Source organism: Chanodichthys erythropterus, chromosome 10 (genome assembly GCF_024489055.1).
Source record: "Chanodichthys erythropterus isolate Z2021 chromosome 10, ASM2448905v1, whole genome shotgun sequence".
Taxonomy (NCBI): Eukaryota; Metazoa; Chordata; class Actinopteri; order Cypriniformes; family Xenocyprididae; genus Chanodichthys; species Chanodichthys erythropterus.
In genome coordinates, this window is record NC_090230.1 from 17,165,285 (window position 1) to 17,181,020 (window position 15,736).

Here is a 15,736-nt window from a genome sequence, read left to right on the forward strand (position 1 = left end):
TGATGTATTTGGTGTTGTAGAGTGTACTTACTTAAACACTTAATATTCCCTCTCCATTCTCCGTCTTCACAGGTCAAGTATTTGGAGTAGGGGTGACGCTGATCCAGTGTGTATTTATTAAAGCAGGTGTATTCAACTCTATCCTCTGAATTGTATTCCTTTTTTGTCATTTCTGTTGTATCTGCAAAGTTCACATTTGGTGGTGTCCCACATTTCCCTGAGGGCAAAGACATGTTTTAGACAGTTTTTAGTAGAGGTGGAAAGTCCAGGGGTCAGAAAGTAAAAGTCCTGCCATATTTTTATACCACCCACTGAAGCAGCGTTAAAGTTAATGAGAAATTAATTGAGTGATGATTGAGCATTATTGAAGACACCTGACGTTATCAAGCAGGATCACCAATGGAGAAAAATCACAATTCTAAGTCACTATCATCGAGGACAGGGTTTGCTTTAGCTGGGCTCTTGACCCCTCACTTTCAAACAGTAACTTTTGTTTGTACTGCAGTAAATGAGTTATAATAACCAGACAAACCAGCAAAGAAAAAAAGATGATCAGGTTGTGTTTTCTCATAATCATTATTTGACCTGAATCACCAAACTCATTTAGAGCTCAATTTACATTAAACAAAACAAAAGTTGTTCTAAAAATGTAAAAGAATTGGTTTTCTTTTAACACAGACATCAAGAATCATCCTGTGAATCTCAACAGTGGTGACTGTCAAAAAACATGTTGCAGTGCATTCTGGGAGCCACCAATCAAAATTCATCCATGCCTCCCATCATGCATTGCTGCATGAATAAATTATGAGCTGAATTGTCTTAGTAATTTTCTTTATTCTCACAATTTTATTTTTTGCTGTTTTTCTGTGATTTTTTAGCAGCTTGTTTTCTAATGTTCAGAGTTGATCTATTTATCTGAACATGTTGCTTGTCACCGTTGTTGAGATTTATACGCTGATTCTTCATGTCTGTGTGTGCCTGAAAGAACTATTTTTTTCAGAACAACTTTTAAGAAATCTTTTTGATTAGATTGAAAAAGCTGATCTTTTGCTGTAGAATCACAGTGCTGCTGTAAAGATATAGATATTTACTTTCTGACTTCTTGACTTTCCACCTCTGGTTTTTAGATCACCAAGAAAATGTGGCATTAATAAATCTCAGTATCAGCCAGATGCCTTTTTTTATGGCCTTAAACCATAGAACATGTTATTAATGTAATGCACATCATTAATTTGAGAATTTGTGTGCATTTTTGTAAATGTTTAAAAAATGCCTTTCTGTATTTAAGAGATCTGAGCTGGATTTTTCTAAATAATATACAATAACTAGATATAAATTTACATCTAAAGTTGTGTTTATCCATGTAAAACTCACCAGCACAGTGCTAGTGTGTAGATATGCTGTTGCTAGATTACTGTGGGAAGTTGTTAAGACATTGTTTCTTGGCCCAAGTCAGAAATGACTTGTGTGTACATGAGTTATATATCAATATATGCTTGTAAACACTGCTAATAAAACTCAATAATTAAGCATGTGACCTTACCTCCTACACATTTAGGGAATGGGGAGTTCCATTTTCCATTTGGCAAGCAGCGGATTTTGTTCTGTCCTTGTAATTCCCTCCCAACACATGAAAGAGTTATTGTGGCTCCAGGTCTGACTGAAATCTTAGGCCCCGGGTGTCCGTTTGATCTCATGTTCGCTGTCAGGTTTGCAACACACATTACCTCTAAAAACAGAAAGATCGGATCAATCAAGCATCCTCCATGTGAACAACAGATCTATCTTTGTCCATTCCGAGCCTTTTACCGTCTGTGGTCTTACCTTCACATTTAGGAAAAGGGCTGCTCCATTCTCCATTTGACTGACAGGTGATTTCTCTCTGTCCTTCTAATTTCAGCCCTTCTCTATTGCATGAAAATTTTATCTTTTGTCCAGGTTTGACGGGACCCTCAATATCAGGGGATCGCTTCATTATTAAGTCTTCATCTGCTGGGTTTAGAGGACACGTTGCCTCTAGAGAAAGCAGACATTTGATCACATGTTTATCCTCACAGAATCATTTATACCTTATGTGGCCCCAGAGGTGGACATTCCAGGGGTCAGAAAGTAAAAGTCCTGCCATATTTTTATCTCATCCACTGAAGCATTAATGAGATAAATAAGTGATTAATTGAGTGATGATTGAGCATTATTGAAGACACCTGATGATAACAAGCAGAATCACCAAAGGAGAAAATCACAATTTTTAAGTTACCATCATCGAGGTCAGGGTTTGTTTTAGTTGAGCTCTTGACCCTTGACTTCTTAGTGTTAGACTTTGTTTGGGTAGTTTTAACTGTATTAAAACCAACCAGACAAGCAAAGTTAAAAGATGATCAGGTGTTGTTGGTTATGTTTTTACATAGTCATTATTTGATCTGAATCACTGAACTCATTTAAAATCTCCGAGTTAGATTTACATTTTTGGTTACAGCAGCACTGTGATTCTACAGCACAAGATCAGCTTTATCAATACAATTTAATTATTATTTTTTTTTTTAAGAGTTCTGTTTTAAAAAAAAAGCACTCATTTAAACACACAATCATCAAAAATCATCCTGTGAATCTCAACAGTGGTGGCCATCATAAAGCATGTTGCAGTGCATTCTGGGAGCCACCAATCAAAATTCATCCATGGCTCCCATCATGCATTGCTGTATGAATAAATTATGAGCAAAATTGTCTTAGTAATTTCTTTATTCTCACTATTAAAATTTTGCTGTTTTTCTGTGACTTTTTAGTAGCTTGTTTTCTAATGTAATGTTCAGAGTTGATCTATTGATCAGAATATGTTGCTTGTCACCGTTGTTGAGATTCACAGGCTGATTCTTGATGTCTGTGTGTGCCTAAAATATTAAAAAAAAAAATTCTGTATTGTAAAAGCTGATCTTGTGCTGTAGAATCAGAGTGCTGCTGTAATCAATAATGTAAATCTAACTCATAGATTGAGCTCTACATGAGTTCAGTGATTCAGATCAAATAATGACCAACCAACACCTGATCATCTTTTAACTTTGCTTGTCTAGTTAGCTTTACTGCAGTTAAAACTGCCCAAACAAAATCTAACACTAAAAAGGCAAGGGTCAAGAGCTCAACTAAAACAAACCCTGACCTCGATGATGGTAACTTAAAAATTGTGATTTTCTCCTTTGGTGATTCTGCTTGTTATCATCAGGTGTCTTCAATAATGGTCAATCATCACTCAATTTATCACTTATTTATCTCATTAATGCTTCAGTGGATGAGATAAAAATATGGCAGGACTTTTACTTTCTGACCCCTGGAATGTCCACCTCTGTGTGGCCCAGTGCTTTGGAGTCACTGTTTTCTCATGAGTAGTGGTTTAGCATAACAATTACATTTTTGTCATATGGTATTGAGTTTAAAATGGGGTATTCATCTATCCCTAACAACCTCATGATAAATTGAGTATGATTTTAGCTTGTGTGAGATTCAGAGGTGTATAGTCCAGGGGTCAGAAAGTAAAAGTCCTGCCATATTTTTATTCCACCCACTGAAGCATTAATGAGATAAATAAGTGATTAATTGAGTGATGATTGAGCATTATTGAAGACACCTGATGATAACAAGCAGAATCACCAAAGGAGAAAATCAGGATTTGCTTTAGTTGAGCTCTTGACCATTAGAGATTTGCTTGGGCTGTTGTAAAAGAGCTGACAAATATTTATATTATTGATTAAAGCTGCACTGTGATTCTAAAAAAACTGCCCAAAAAAAAACTAATATGAAAAAGTAAAGGGTCAAGACCTCAACTAAAACAAACCCTGACCTCGATGATGGTAACTTAAAAATTGTGATTTTCTCCTTTGGTGATTCTGCTTGTTATCATCAGGTGTCTTCAATAATGCTCAATCATCACTCAATTAATCACTTATTTATCTCATTAATGCTTCAGTGGATGAGATAAAAATATGGCAGGACTTTTACTCTTTGACCCCTGGGTTACCCACCTCTGCAAATATCTAATAATCTCTCTTCATTTTCACCTACAGATTTTTTTTTTTTTTTTTTTTTTTTTACTAATCTGTAACAAGTTTTAAAAGACAGTTATCATCACCAATCAAAGTCTTACCTTTACATGTTGGCGCTTTTTCCCAAGTTCCACTGCGGCAGAAAACTGTGCTTTTCCCAGTCATTAAGAATGAGCTTCGACATGCGTATGTTACATTAGATCCATCTCCATAAAATTCTTCAGGTTTAGATGTTATGAGTGCATTTTCCACCTTTGGAGGAATGTCACAACGTACATCCACTAAAAAAAGAAACGTATGGAAATTCATGAACTCCAGTAAGACTGAGGTGAACATTATCAATAGATTCTATTGTCCACTATATGCTGTCGCTGCTCCTCACAAAAATATAATAAGAGTTTGAGAAGCTCACCCTCACAAACTGGTGTCTCCCATGCACCACTGACACATCTTATGGGGCTTGGAGTTGGTTTGAACCCTGGATCACATTTAAATTCTGTTTCGTCTCCATCATTGTAGGTCTGTTTTGTTTGCTGTAGTTTTCCATGGTGAACACTGGGAAAAGCACCACACTCTTCCTCCCCTGTGAAGACAGATGATATTTCAGTAACCTGTAATTCGTCTAACACCTGAGACTGACAATAATTAAACTCACGGATGCACCGAGGTTCTTCAGACCAAGAGCCTCCGCTGCATGTCACTGAATCCCACCAGTTCCCACGGAATGGTTTATAACCCGTGTTGCAGGTGTAAAAGATTTCTTTCTCATTGGAGGAGATGGTGTGTATCAACCCATTTTCCACAGATGGATAAGGGCACAATTTTTGCTTTGCTGTGAGGAAACAATTTCAAAACTTCAAAATTCTGATTTCATATGTTTTTGAGTTGTCATTGTGCAGGAGTATAATGATTTCATTGGATATTGAAAAAGTTCAACCCAGCTAACAGAATTTTGTTATAAGAACGTTCTCTAAATATTCAGTATTGGTTCTGGGAACATTAAAAACATCCAGTCTATGGCGTTATTTTACTGACAAATGTCGAGAGCACATTATTGTGACGCGCACGGATTTCCTCTGCTCTCGCGCAAATCTGTCCGCTTGCGCGTGGATTTCGCACTTTCAAATATACAGTGCTCTCTTATGAACTTCCTCTCCTCTCGCTCAAATATTGCGTGTGCATGCTCAAACTGCACCTGTGCGCTCACGAATCTCTCTGTGCTCTTGCAGAAATTAATATGCCTTTTGGATTAAATGCTGTCAAAAGTTATCAACCAATCAGAAGAGACGACTGATCCATGAAAATGATACGTGGAGTCTTATTGGCTGAGAGTGAACTGCGCCTGGAATTCTTTCGACAAAAATGGATATTTCATTTCTTTACAATTTAATAATATTTATCAAATGTAACCTATAACTGCATCACATTACAGGTCAAACCCTGATTTAATGACGGTGACAAGCAACATGTTCTGATAAACAGATCAACTCTGAAAAACAATTTTAAATATTTTAAACACATTTTTAAACATTCCATATGAGTCCATATTAAAAATGTCTATCTTACCCAAATTGTTATATTTCTTTCAATCCATCCCCCTCCCCCCACATTCTACTTTTTTTGTTCTAATGAGAAAAACGTTTTCCAACTTTATTTGGAACAACAAACGCCCTCGTCTCAGGCTCTCTTTGCTTTACTTGCCTTTTGATAGAGGGGGGTTAAATAACTTTTAAATGTTTGTGATCCGTTGTGGAATCTGATCACCAAGACTAAGCGCGCTATTACCATAGTAAACATGGTAAATACGACGGCTTGAAGAAATCAGAGAAATATACGTAGGCTATCACAATCATGTAATTATTTTATCTGTCAGCACGTCTCGTCTCTCAACGGGTTGAGACGAAGCGAACGCACCGGCCATAGTGTGACATCCGTTAACCAATAGTGTAAACATAGATGATGGTTTTTCTTTAAAAGAAAGAACGTAGCCTTCGTTTGTATGTAGGCCTAGGCTATTTATATATTTACAATACTTACTAAAATATAATTAATATTATTTTATTGCTTTTGCATTAGTTGTTTGAAGAGTAAAAAAAAAAAAAATTGGTCGGTCTTAACGCAAATTTACAACCAGCAAGTCGGTTGGACTTAAAGCAAAAAAAAAAAAAAGTCGGTCCTAAACTGACAGGGTCGGTCGGGTTATTTCCCTGTAAAATAAAAATATCAATCATATTAATTTGAATTCATATTATTTGCACAAATTATTTGCACATATTATTTGCACAAATTGCTGTGGCTGCTACGTGATATGAATATAATCGTTGTGTAGTGGCTTAATTCACTGAGCTTATGATTGAGTTTAATATGAGCAATATCTTACTAACTGTGTTTTATTGTCAGTTGCTTTTAATCAGAAAAGCTGAATGAGTTTTAAAACACATTATACAGTAAACACTTTAAAACTCCAGCAGAACTTCAACAATGGTGACATGCTTCAGGCCACAAAGCTGCTTTTTTTTTTTTCTTCTTGATGCACCCAGAATGCATTGTGGCATGAAGCATGTCACCATTGTTGAGATTCATATGCTGATTCTAGATTTCTGTGTGTGAGGAAGTTCTGCTGGAGTTTTAAAGTGTTTAGTATACAATATGTTTTAAAACTCATTCAGCTTTTTCTGATTAAAACCGTTTTATCGTTGTATTTCTAGAAGAGATTTAATACAAACGTAACATTTTATTCCTATATTAGATTAGTGAATTAAGCCATTATATGACAGTTATATTCTTAGCATAAAGCAGCTGACCCCATTTTCTCTTGTCATTATTGCCATAACAAACAGCTACAACATCCATAGAGAAACTAATACTAAAAAAGTCAAAACTGCCTAACTAAAGCAAAGACTGACCTCGCTCATGGTCAGAAGTATCCAAAAACTGTACTCAAGTAAAAGTACAAGTACTTATAGAAATATTTACTCAAAGTAAAAGTGAAAGTAATAATCCTAATAGTTACTTGAGTAAGAGTAAAAAAGTGTCCAATAAAAATCTTACTCAAGTAGCTCGTTACTAGTTACTTTTATTATATATATATACCAAAGTATATATATATATACACACACATATTTAATGTTTATTATTTAAATAGATATTTAATTTATTATCATAATTAGATATCTTTGCAACAAACAAACATAGAAGAGACAAGCATTATTTCTAGCATCTGTAACCCGAATGTATCTTTACTATATTAATAACGTATACAGCTAACGTTACATTTTAAAGAAGAGAGAAAACTCTTTACATGTGCTCGCGCTCATATCTGACCTTGACACAAACAATGATCACAAACGATGATCAAGAAGATCATTGACGGATCTTCTTCGGTCGGTTCTCCAAAATGTAATCAAATGTATATTTCAGCAGGTGCGTGTAACTGCTTAACTGTGTCAACGCAAAGCGTTAATTTTCAAGACGAACAGGTCGTTGGCGCCGCCATTGCGCAATAGTAAATGTATAAATTAATGTATAAATTACGATATATGCCCATAAAAACGGTAAAGAAATACTACATACTTTTGTTATAGTGATGTAATAATCTCACAATTTTTAAGTTACCATCATCATCAGGGTTTGTTTTAGTTGAGCTCTTGACCCTTGCCTTTTTAATATTAGATTTTGTTTGGGCAGTTTTAACTGCATTAAAACCAACCAGACAAGCAAAGTTAAAAGATGATCAGGTGTTGGTTATGTTTTTACATAATCATTATTTGATCTGAATCACTGAACTCATTTAGAGCCCAATCTCTGAGTTAGATTTACATTATTGATTACAGCAGCACTGTGATTCTACAACAGATCAGCTTTTACAATACTATTATTATTATTTTTTAAGAGTTCTGATTTAAAAAAAAAAAAGTGCTTATTTAAACACACAAACATCAAGAATCATCCTGTGAATCTCAACAGTGGTGACCATCATAAAGCATGTTGCAGTGCATTCTGGGAGCCACCAATCAAAATTCATCAATGGCTCCCATCATGCATTGCTGCATGAATAAATTATGAGCTAAATTGTCTTAGTAATTTAATTTATTCTGACTATTAAAATTTGTTTTTCTGTGACTTTTTAGTAGCTTGTTTTCTATTGTTCAGAGTTGATCTGTTGACCAGAATATGTTGCTTGTCACCGTTGTTGAGATTCACAGGCTGATTTTTGATGTCTGTGTGTGTCTAAAAGACTTTATTTTTTTTTTTTTTGATAAGGACAATTTAAAAAAAAAAAAATCTATATTGTAAAAGCTGATCTTCTGTAAATATTCTGTAAATCTAACTCAGAGATTAGGCTCTAAATGAGTTCAGTGATTCAGATCAAATAATATTAAAATGTAACCACCAACACCTGATCATCTTTTAACTTTGCTTGTCTGGTTGGTTTTAATGCAGTACAAACTGGCCAAACAAAATCTAATATTAAAAAGTCAAGGGTCAAGAGCTCAACTAAAACAAACCCTGACCTCGATGATGGTAACTTAAAAATTGTGATTTTCTCCTTTGGTGATTCTGCTTGTTATCATCAGGTGTCTTCAATAATGCTCAATCATCACTCAATTTATCACTTATTTATCTCATTAATGCTTCAGTGGATGAGATAAAAATATGGCAGGACTTTTACTTTTTGACCCCTGGAATGTCCACCTCTGCATGAATCACATTAAAACACAGTTAGTAAGATATTGCTCATGTTAAACTCAATTATAAGATCAGTAAATTAAGCCACGGCGCAGAGATTATATTCTTATCATGAAGCAGTCACAGCATCAGAGTTTTCTCTTGTTTTTCTTGCCATAACTACCTCAGTTACAGCAGCCAGAGAAACGTACTCGGTTACTAACGTAACCTCGGTTCCCTGAGATACGGAACGAGTACTGCGTATGGGGAAAGGTCTCCCTTTTTCCCCGCTGCTGAAGCCTTTTTCAATAACGCAGTGTAACTGCACCGTCATTGGTTCACTCATAGACAAGTTGTTGAACCAATGGCGGCGCGGCATATGGCGACAAAGCGCGCGAATATTCCCGCCGAAATGGGCGGGGTATAGGGCTATATAAGCAGGCGTTTCGCCATAGGATTTCAGTGTCAATCGACTGAAGCGACGACCCTGAGCCGCAGCCTCGTGGCACGGCAAGTGACGCAGTACTCGTTCCGTATCTCAGGGAACCGAGGTTACGTTAGTAACCGAGTACGTTCCCTTTCGATACTTCACTCGTACTGCGTATGGGGAACGAATTCAACCACGCCGTGCCACGGCTGGGAACGATATAGCTTGCATTTGGCCACCCAGAGGGGGGCAAAAAGGACAAGCGGAGGCAAAGCCTAACCGAACCCATGGTTACACTGAAGGAAGATACTTCCTATGGTGGCGTGAAGCGGGACCTGTTGGAAGCCGCTAATCACACCGACAGGACCCGAGCTTGTAAGGTCGGGACATCGAGGTGATAGAACCTGACAAAGGTGGACGGCGAAGACCAGCCGGCCGCCTCACAGATGTCTTGGATGGAAACTCCGTTGGACCAGGCCCACGAGGAAGCCATTCCTCTAGTGGAGTGGGCCCTGACTCCTATGGGGCAATTAGTGCCCAGTGAGGAGTAGCACAGGTTAATAGCATCCACTATCCAACGGGAAATGCGTTGTTTCGAGACCGGAGACCCTTTGGTGCGGCCGCCAAAACAAACAAAGAGCTGATCTGACTGTCTGAAAGACTGTGATCGGTCTATGTAGGTCCTCAATGCCCTGACTGGGCAGAGTAGCTGCAGCTCTGGTTCGTCCGCCGAGGGAGGAAGAGCAGAGAGCGAGATGACCTGAGCTCTAAACGGAGTTGAGAGCACTTTAGGGACGTAGCCATGCCTAGGTTTCAGAACGACCTTAGAGTCACCAGGCCCGAATTCGAGGCACGCAGGGTTCACGGAGAGGGCCTGCAAATCGCCAACACGCTTTACCGATGCTAGTGCTAGTAGCAGAGCGGTTTTTAGCGTTAGGGGCCTGAGGTCGGCTGAACCCATTGGTTCAAATGGGGCTCCTTTCAAGGCCCTGAGGACCAACGAGAGGTCCCAGGAGGGAATAGTGAGAGGGCGAGGAGGATTCAAACGCCTAGCACCTCTCAAAACGGATCACGAGCCCGTTTCGTCCCACCGATTGGCCAGCAATAGGAGCGTGGAACGCTGCAATGGCTGCTACGTAAACCTTAAGCGTGGAAGGGGAGCGCCCCATTTCCAAGCGTTCTTGGAGGAAAAGACAGTATGGAAGATACGTCACTCTCCACAGGGTCTATGTTGCGTGTTGAACACCAATCAACAAAGACTGACCACTTCTGGTCGTAGAGGCGCCTCGTAGATGGGGCTCTAGCCTGAGAAATGGTATTTAGGACGTCCTCGGGGAGGCTAGTCGGCTCCCATCGAGGGACCAGAGGTGCAGAGCCCAGAGCTGCGGCTGTGGGTGCCAGATTGTTCTGTTTGCCTGAGAGAGGAGGTCCCGTCTCAGGGGAATCGGCCACGGGGCTCTTAGAGAGAGCCTGAATAGCTCTGAGGACCAAACCTGGTTCCTCCAGAGCGGGGCCACCAGAAGGACTCTGTGCTGGTCTTCTCTGATACGCCTGATGACCTGGGGGATCAGTGCGATCGGAGGGAAAGCATAAAGGAGCGTGCTGGGCCATGTGTGGGCCAGAGCATCTACTTCCTTCGAGAAAAATGTTGGGCAATGAGAGTTGTCTTCTGAGGCGAAGAGGTCTACCTCTGCCTTCCCGAAGAACTCCCAGATCGTGAGGACCACTTGGGGGTGGAGCATCCACTCGTCGGAGGGGATGTTGCTCCGTGACAACATGTCCGCACCCAGATTGTTCCTGCCAGGAACATGAGTCGCTCTGAGCGACTGAAGCCTCGGAAGAGCCCATTCCAGCAGACGTTTCGCCAGAGCGCATAAGCGGCTGGACGAAAGACCGCCTTGGTGGTTCAGGTATGACACCACCGTCATACTGTCTGACCGAACTAGAACATGACGTCCCGTCAAGTAAGCCTGAAAGAACTGAAGGGCTTTCATCACTGCTAGCATCTCTAGACAGTTGATGTGTAGATGGCTTTCCTCGTGGCTCCACGAGCCGAAGGCCGGTCTGCCCTCGCACACAGCGCCCCAGCCCAAGTTGGAGGCGTCTGTTGAGAGCACCGTCCTCCGTGAGACCGCCTGTAAAGGGACTCCGCGTTGGAACCATACTGGATCCATCCAAGGTTTCAGGGCTAGAAGACAGGCCCGATTGACCTTGAGACATAGGCGGCCGTGCCGCCATGCGCTGGGAGGAACCCGGAACTTCAACCAGTACTGAAGAGGCCGCATCCGAAGAAGGCCTAGCTGCAGCACCGGGGAGGCGGAAGCCATCAGCCCTAGCAGCCTCTGGAAAAACTTCAGAGGGAGATAGGCTTTGTTCGTGACAGATGCCGTGAGCTGCTGAATTGCCAGGGCGCGCTCTGGCGAGACTACTGCCGTCATACGGACCGAGTCGAAAACCGCTCCCAGAAACGAGATTCGTTGAGTGGGGCATAGCGAGCTCTTGGCTAAGTTGACCCTGAGACCCAGGCATTGTAGATGGCTGAGGAGCACGGATCTGTGGCGTTCCAGCTCGTCTCGCGAACGGGCTAAGATGAGCCAGTCGTCGAGATAATTCAGAACCCGGATTCCCATCTGTCTCAGAGGGGAAAGCGCCGCGTCCATGCACTTGGTGAAAGTGCGGGGAGCCAGAGACAGCCCGAAGGGCAGGACCGTATATTGGTATGCCACCCCTTCGTATGCGAATCTCAAGAATCGTCTGTGACGGGGGGCTATCTGGATGTGAAAATACGCATCCTTCAGGTCCAGCGAGCAGAACCAGTCCTCGGGGCAAATGTGCGCGAGGATCTGCTTCAGCGTCAGCATTTTGAACTTCCGTCTCATGAGGGAGTGATTCAAAAGCCTGAGGTCTAGGATGGGTCTGAGACCGCCATCCTTTTGGGGACCAGAAAGTAGCGGCTGTAAAAGCCTGTCTCGCTCTCTGACGGAGGAACCATTTCCACAGCTCCTTTTTCCAGCAACGACATGACTTCGGCCCGGAGGACATGAGCGTCGTCCGGATTGACCGATGTTTGAAGCACCCCGGCGAAGCGGGGGGCCGTCGTGCAAACTGGAGCGAGTAGCCCTGGTTTACGATCCCCATGACCCATTCTGACACATCGGGGATGGCCTGCCAGGCCTCGGCCCGAGTGGCTAGGGGTTGAATAATGTTGGGTGACAGACCGCCGTTGAGAGGGTCGTACACCGCGAGGGGTGGAAGAGGAAATTTGCTCTTTTTGTGATGAGGTAAAAATTTGTCCGCCGTGAAAACGGCGTTTGGAGTGGGCGCAACAGGTGTGGGCCCAGCTGTCACTTGGAGTATGTTTCCCACGCCCGGAAATAAACGAGGCGGAGGGGAAATTACCCGTGGGAGCTTTTGGGGTGGTCCGGTTGTAACGGGACGGTCCCCCATCCTCTTCCTGTCCGACGAATCAGGACGACTTCGGAGGCACCGGGTCCAGCACAATCCTGGGCCGGGGTCCCTGGCGCCTCGGGAAGGGAGGGCGCTTCGCAGGGCGCGAGCGCTGGCGATGCTCCTGGGGCGGCGCTGCCTGTGTTGCAGGTGGGGCTGGTTTGTTCTGCTGAGCCGGCGCAGTCCTGGGGCGGCTAGACGCAGAAGCGGAGCTGGAGCGCTTAGGCAAGAAATGCCTCATAGCCTGAGACGATTTCTGCGCGGCAGTAAAGCGCTCAGTGAAGCCATCCACTGCAGGCCCGAAGAGACCAGAAGGCGAGACCGGGGCGTCTAAGAAGGCCGTCTTGTCTAGGTCTTTGATCTCCGTTAGGTTGAGCCACAGGTGGCGCTCCAACACGACCAGGCTGGCCATGGAACGACCGATGGCCTGGGCCGTAGCCTTCGTAGCTCGCAGGGCAAGATCCGTGGCGCTGCGGAGATCTTTGAAGGCTGGCGCGTCGATTCCAGACTCATCCAGAGAGCGGAGGAGTTTGGCCTGGAATGCTTGAAATATGGCCATGGTGTGGAGCGCAGAGGCAGCTTGGCCCGCCGAGGTGTAAGCCCGTCCAGCCAGAGTAGAGGTGGTCCGACAGGGCTTGGAAGGAAGGGCCCTCTTCGTCTTCCAACCCACAGCCGCGGGAGGACAGAGGTGAGCAGCCACCGCTTCATCTAGGGGTGGCAAGCGCTCGTATCCCTTCTCCTCGGCGCCGTCGACGGCGGTGAGGGCGGAGCGGTGCGTAGTGTGGAGGCGGGCAGAGTAAGGAGCGCGCCACGACTTCGTCAGCTCTTCGTGGACCTCAGGAAAGAAGGGCGCTGAACGCTGGCGAGGTGCTTGGCGGCGGCCTGGCAGAAACCATTCGTCCAGGCGGCTGCGAGACGGCTCCTCTGGAGGGGCCCACTCGAGGTCCAGCTCTTCAACGGCTCTAGACAGGATGCGGAAGAGCTCGGCATCCATGCCCTGGCCATGCTCGATGGGTTCCAAGGGAGGCGGTGGAGCGGGGTCTTCCGGCTCGCCAGCCCATCCTTCCGCTTCGGAAGCCGCAAGAGACATGGAGTCGTCTTGTTCGTCGTCTGTTCCCCCGAATGAGACGAGGTCACTCGCTTCTGCGGAGGGACGCTGCTCAGGGCGAGAGAACAGAACTGGAGAGAGTTCCCTGGGAGGAGAGGGCGAGGCACGCGGGGCTGGGCCGGCGTGAGCTCGCTCAACTCCTGGCGCTGAGTCGCTCTACCCCGCTGTCTTTTCCTCGCCGGACCGCGGGAGGAAGGAGACGGGAGGGCGCGAGCGGCGAGATCGCCCTCAGTGAAGAAGGCGACCCGCGAGCGCAGGGAAGCGAGACTCATACACTCGCAGTGCGGGCATGAGTCTCCAGCGAGCGCGCCGTCTGCGTGGGGCTTGCCCAGGCAAGCGACACACTCGCTGTGTCCATCGTCGTCGTGCAGGGGGGCCCTGCAAGTACCACATGAGTGGCGGGGCATCGTGAGACGCCGCTGCCGTGAAAACGGCAATTGGGTGGCTCTTTTAGAGCGGCGAGGGCCGCGGAAGCTCTTAAAGCGGTGAAAACCGCTGGAAATCGCTCTTTTAGAGCGGCGTTTAAGCCGCGGATGAAGCTCTCAGGCGGCGCGCCGGATGGCGGCAGGGGACGCACAGGAAGCGGCCGGAAGCGGGGAAGCGGGAGGCGGCGGCTCGGCGACGGCGCTAGAAGCTGCAGTCCGCGAGGGCGCCGGCGCTTTCTTCCACCGGCGAGTCCAGGCGAGTCCGCTGCGGGAGCCTCTTCAGACGGCGGCGAGAGCAGAAGGCGGCGAGCTTCTTCGGCTTCAGGCGGAGATCAGCGAAGAGAAGTAGATGTCGTCGCTGAAGGAGAAAACACTGAAATCCTATGGCGAAACGCCTGCTTATATAGCCCTATACCCCGCCCATTTCGGCGGGAATATTCGCGCGCTTTGTCGCCATAGGCTGCGCAGCTATGCCGCGCCGCCATTGGTTCAACAACTTGTCTATGAGTGAACCAATGACGGTGCAGTTACACTGCGTTATTGAAAAAGGCTTCAGCAGCGGGGAAAAAGGGAGACCTTTCCCCATACGCAGTACGAGTGAAGTATCGAAAGGGAACCCTGACATTATAAAAACAAGTCAAACTACTCAACTAAAGTAAACTCTGATCACCATGATGGTAACATAAAAAAAAATCAATAAAACATCAACAACAAAAAAACTCTCTCTTAATTCTCAATAAGAGCTTCTGTATATGGAGTTGTTTAATCCTCTGCTGAGATCTGGAGAGATTCAATGTCTTCTTTTATCTTCAGTTGATTTCATCTAAGGCTGCGGCTGAACTCAGTTGTAGTTCTAGTGTTTCGATTTTTTCTGTTCTTGTTGTTTCTTTCTTTCTTTCATTCATTCTTCTTGTTAACAGCAGCTATCTTCATTAATTCTCAATCATCACTCAATTAATTACTTAATTATCTCATTAAATCCAACACTGATTCAGTGTTACATTAGTGTGTAGTGTGCACTCTGAACAATTTTCATTTCATCTGGGCTAAACCATGTGGGCCCTACATGGGTGTGCTGGCTGAGAGGCGTCCCGCCAGCGGGATCGTGACAGTTAAGGCGAGACACGGCAGGTGAAAACATAATTTTTTTTCATGCAGTGGTCAATTTTGAGATTTTGGGCCAGTTTGCTCCCTTAACATGTAAGCTTTACACATTAAGGTGGTTATTTCATTATATTTTGTCAACTTGCGCCTTTAGATTTCTATCGGAAATCACCAAAAGTTAGCATTCTAACTCGAGCTCCTGTGCCGTCTCCATTCACAGAAACATGTCATGCCTTGTATCATTGTAAAGCTCTCAGTCTCATTAACAGCGCTGTCTAATCCAAATATGGACATTTCCTTTGTAGAAATAACCAACCGCGAAAGTTTGCCGGGGAATCTACAGCCGAAAACCACATCTGATTGATCATGTGAATTTCCGTCTACGTGATTGGTTCTCAGGCGTCACGCTTCCTTGTTTATTCTGCGCCTGAGAGAAAATACGACAGCACCGAAATCAATTCATAAAATTTCACTGAAAATACAGCAACAGCTGTCACTTGCAAAAGCTAGTAAAAAAGAAAGT

General features: G+C 44.0%; 1 protein-coding gene across 2 annotated transcripts in view; it reads right to left on the minus strand.

The window, feature by feature from the left end:
* Positions 1-15,736, minus strand: part of LOC137027788 (complement factor H-like) — an 80,536-nt gene that overhangs the window by 42,245 nt on the left and 22,555 nt on the right. For both annotated transcript variants that reach the window (XM_067396294.1, XM_067396293.1), the window contains exons 2-7: positions 4,690-4,866; positions 4,447-4,617; positions 4,136-4,315; positions 1,825-2,016; positions 1,544-1,729; positions 32-217 (exon numbers count right to left, since the gene is read on the minus strand). In XM_067396294.1, the coding sequence (XP_067252395.1) occupies positions 32-217; positions 1,544-1,729; positions 1,825-2,016; positions 4,136-4,315; positions 4,447-4,617; positions 4,690-4,866 (1,092 nt within the window). The remainder of the gene's footprint in view (positions 1-31; positions 218-1,543; positions 1,730-1,824; positions 2,017-4,135; positions 4,316-4,446; positions 4,618-4,689; positions 4,867-15,736) is intronic.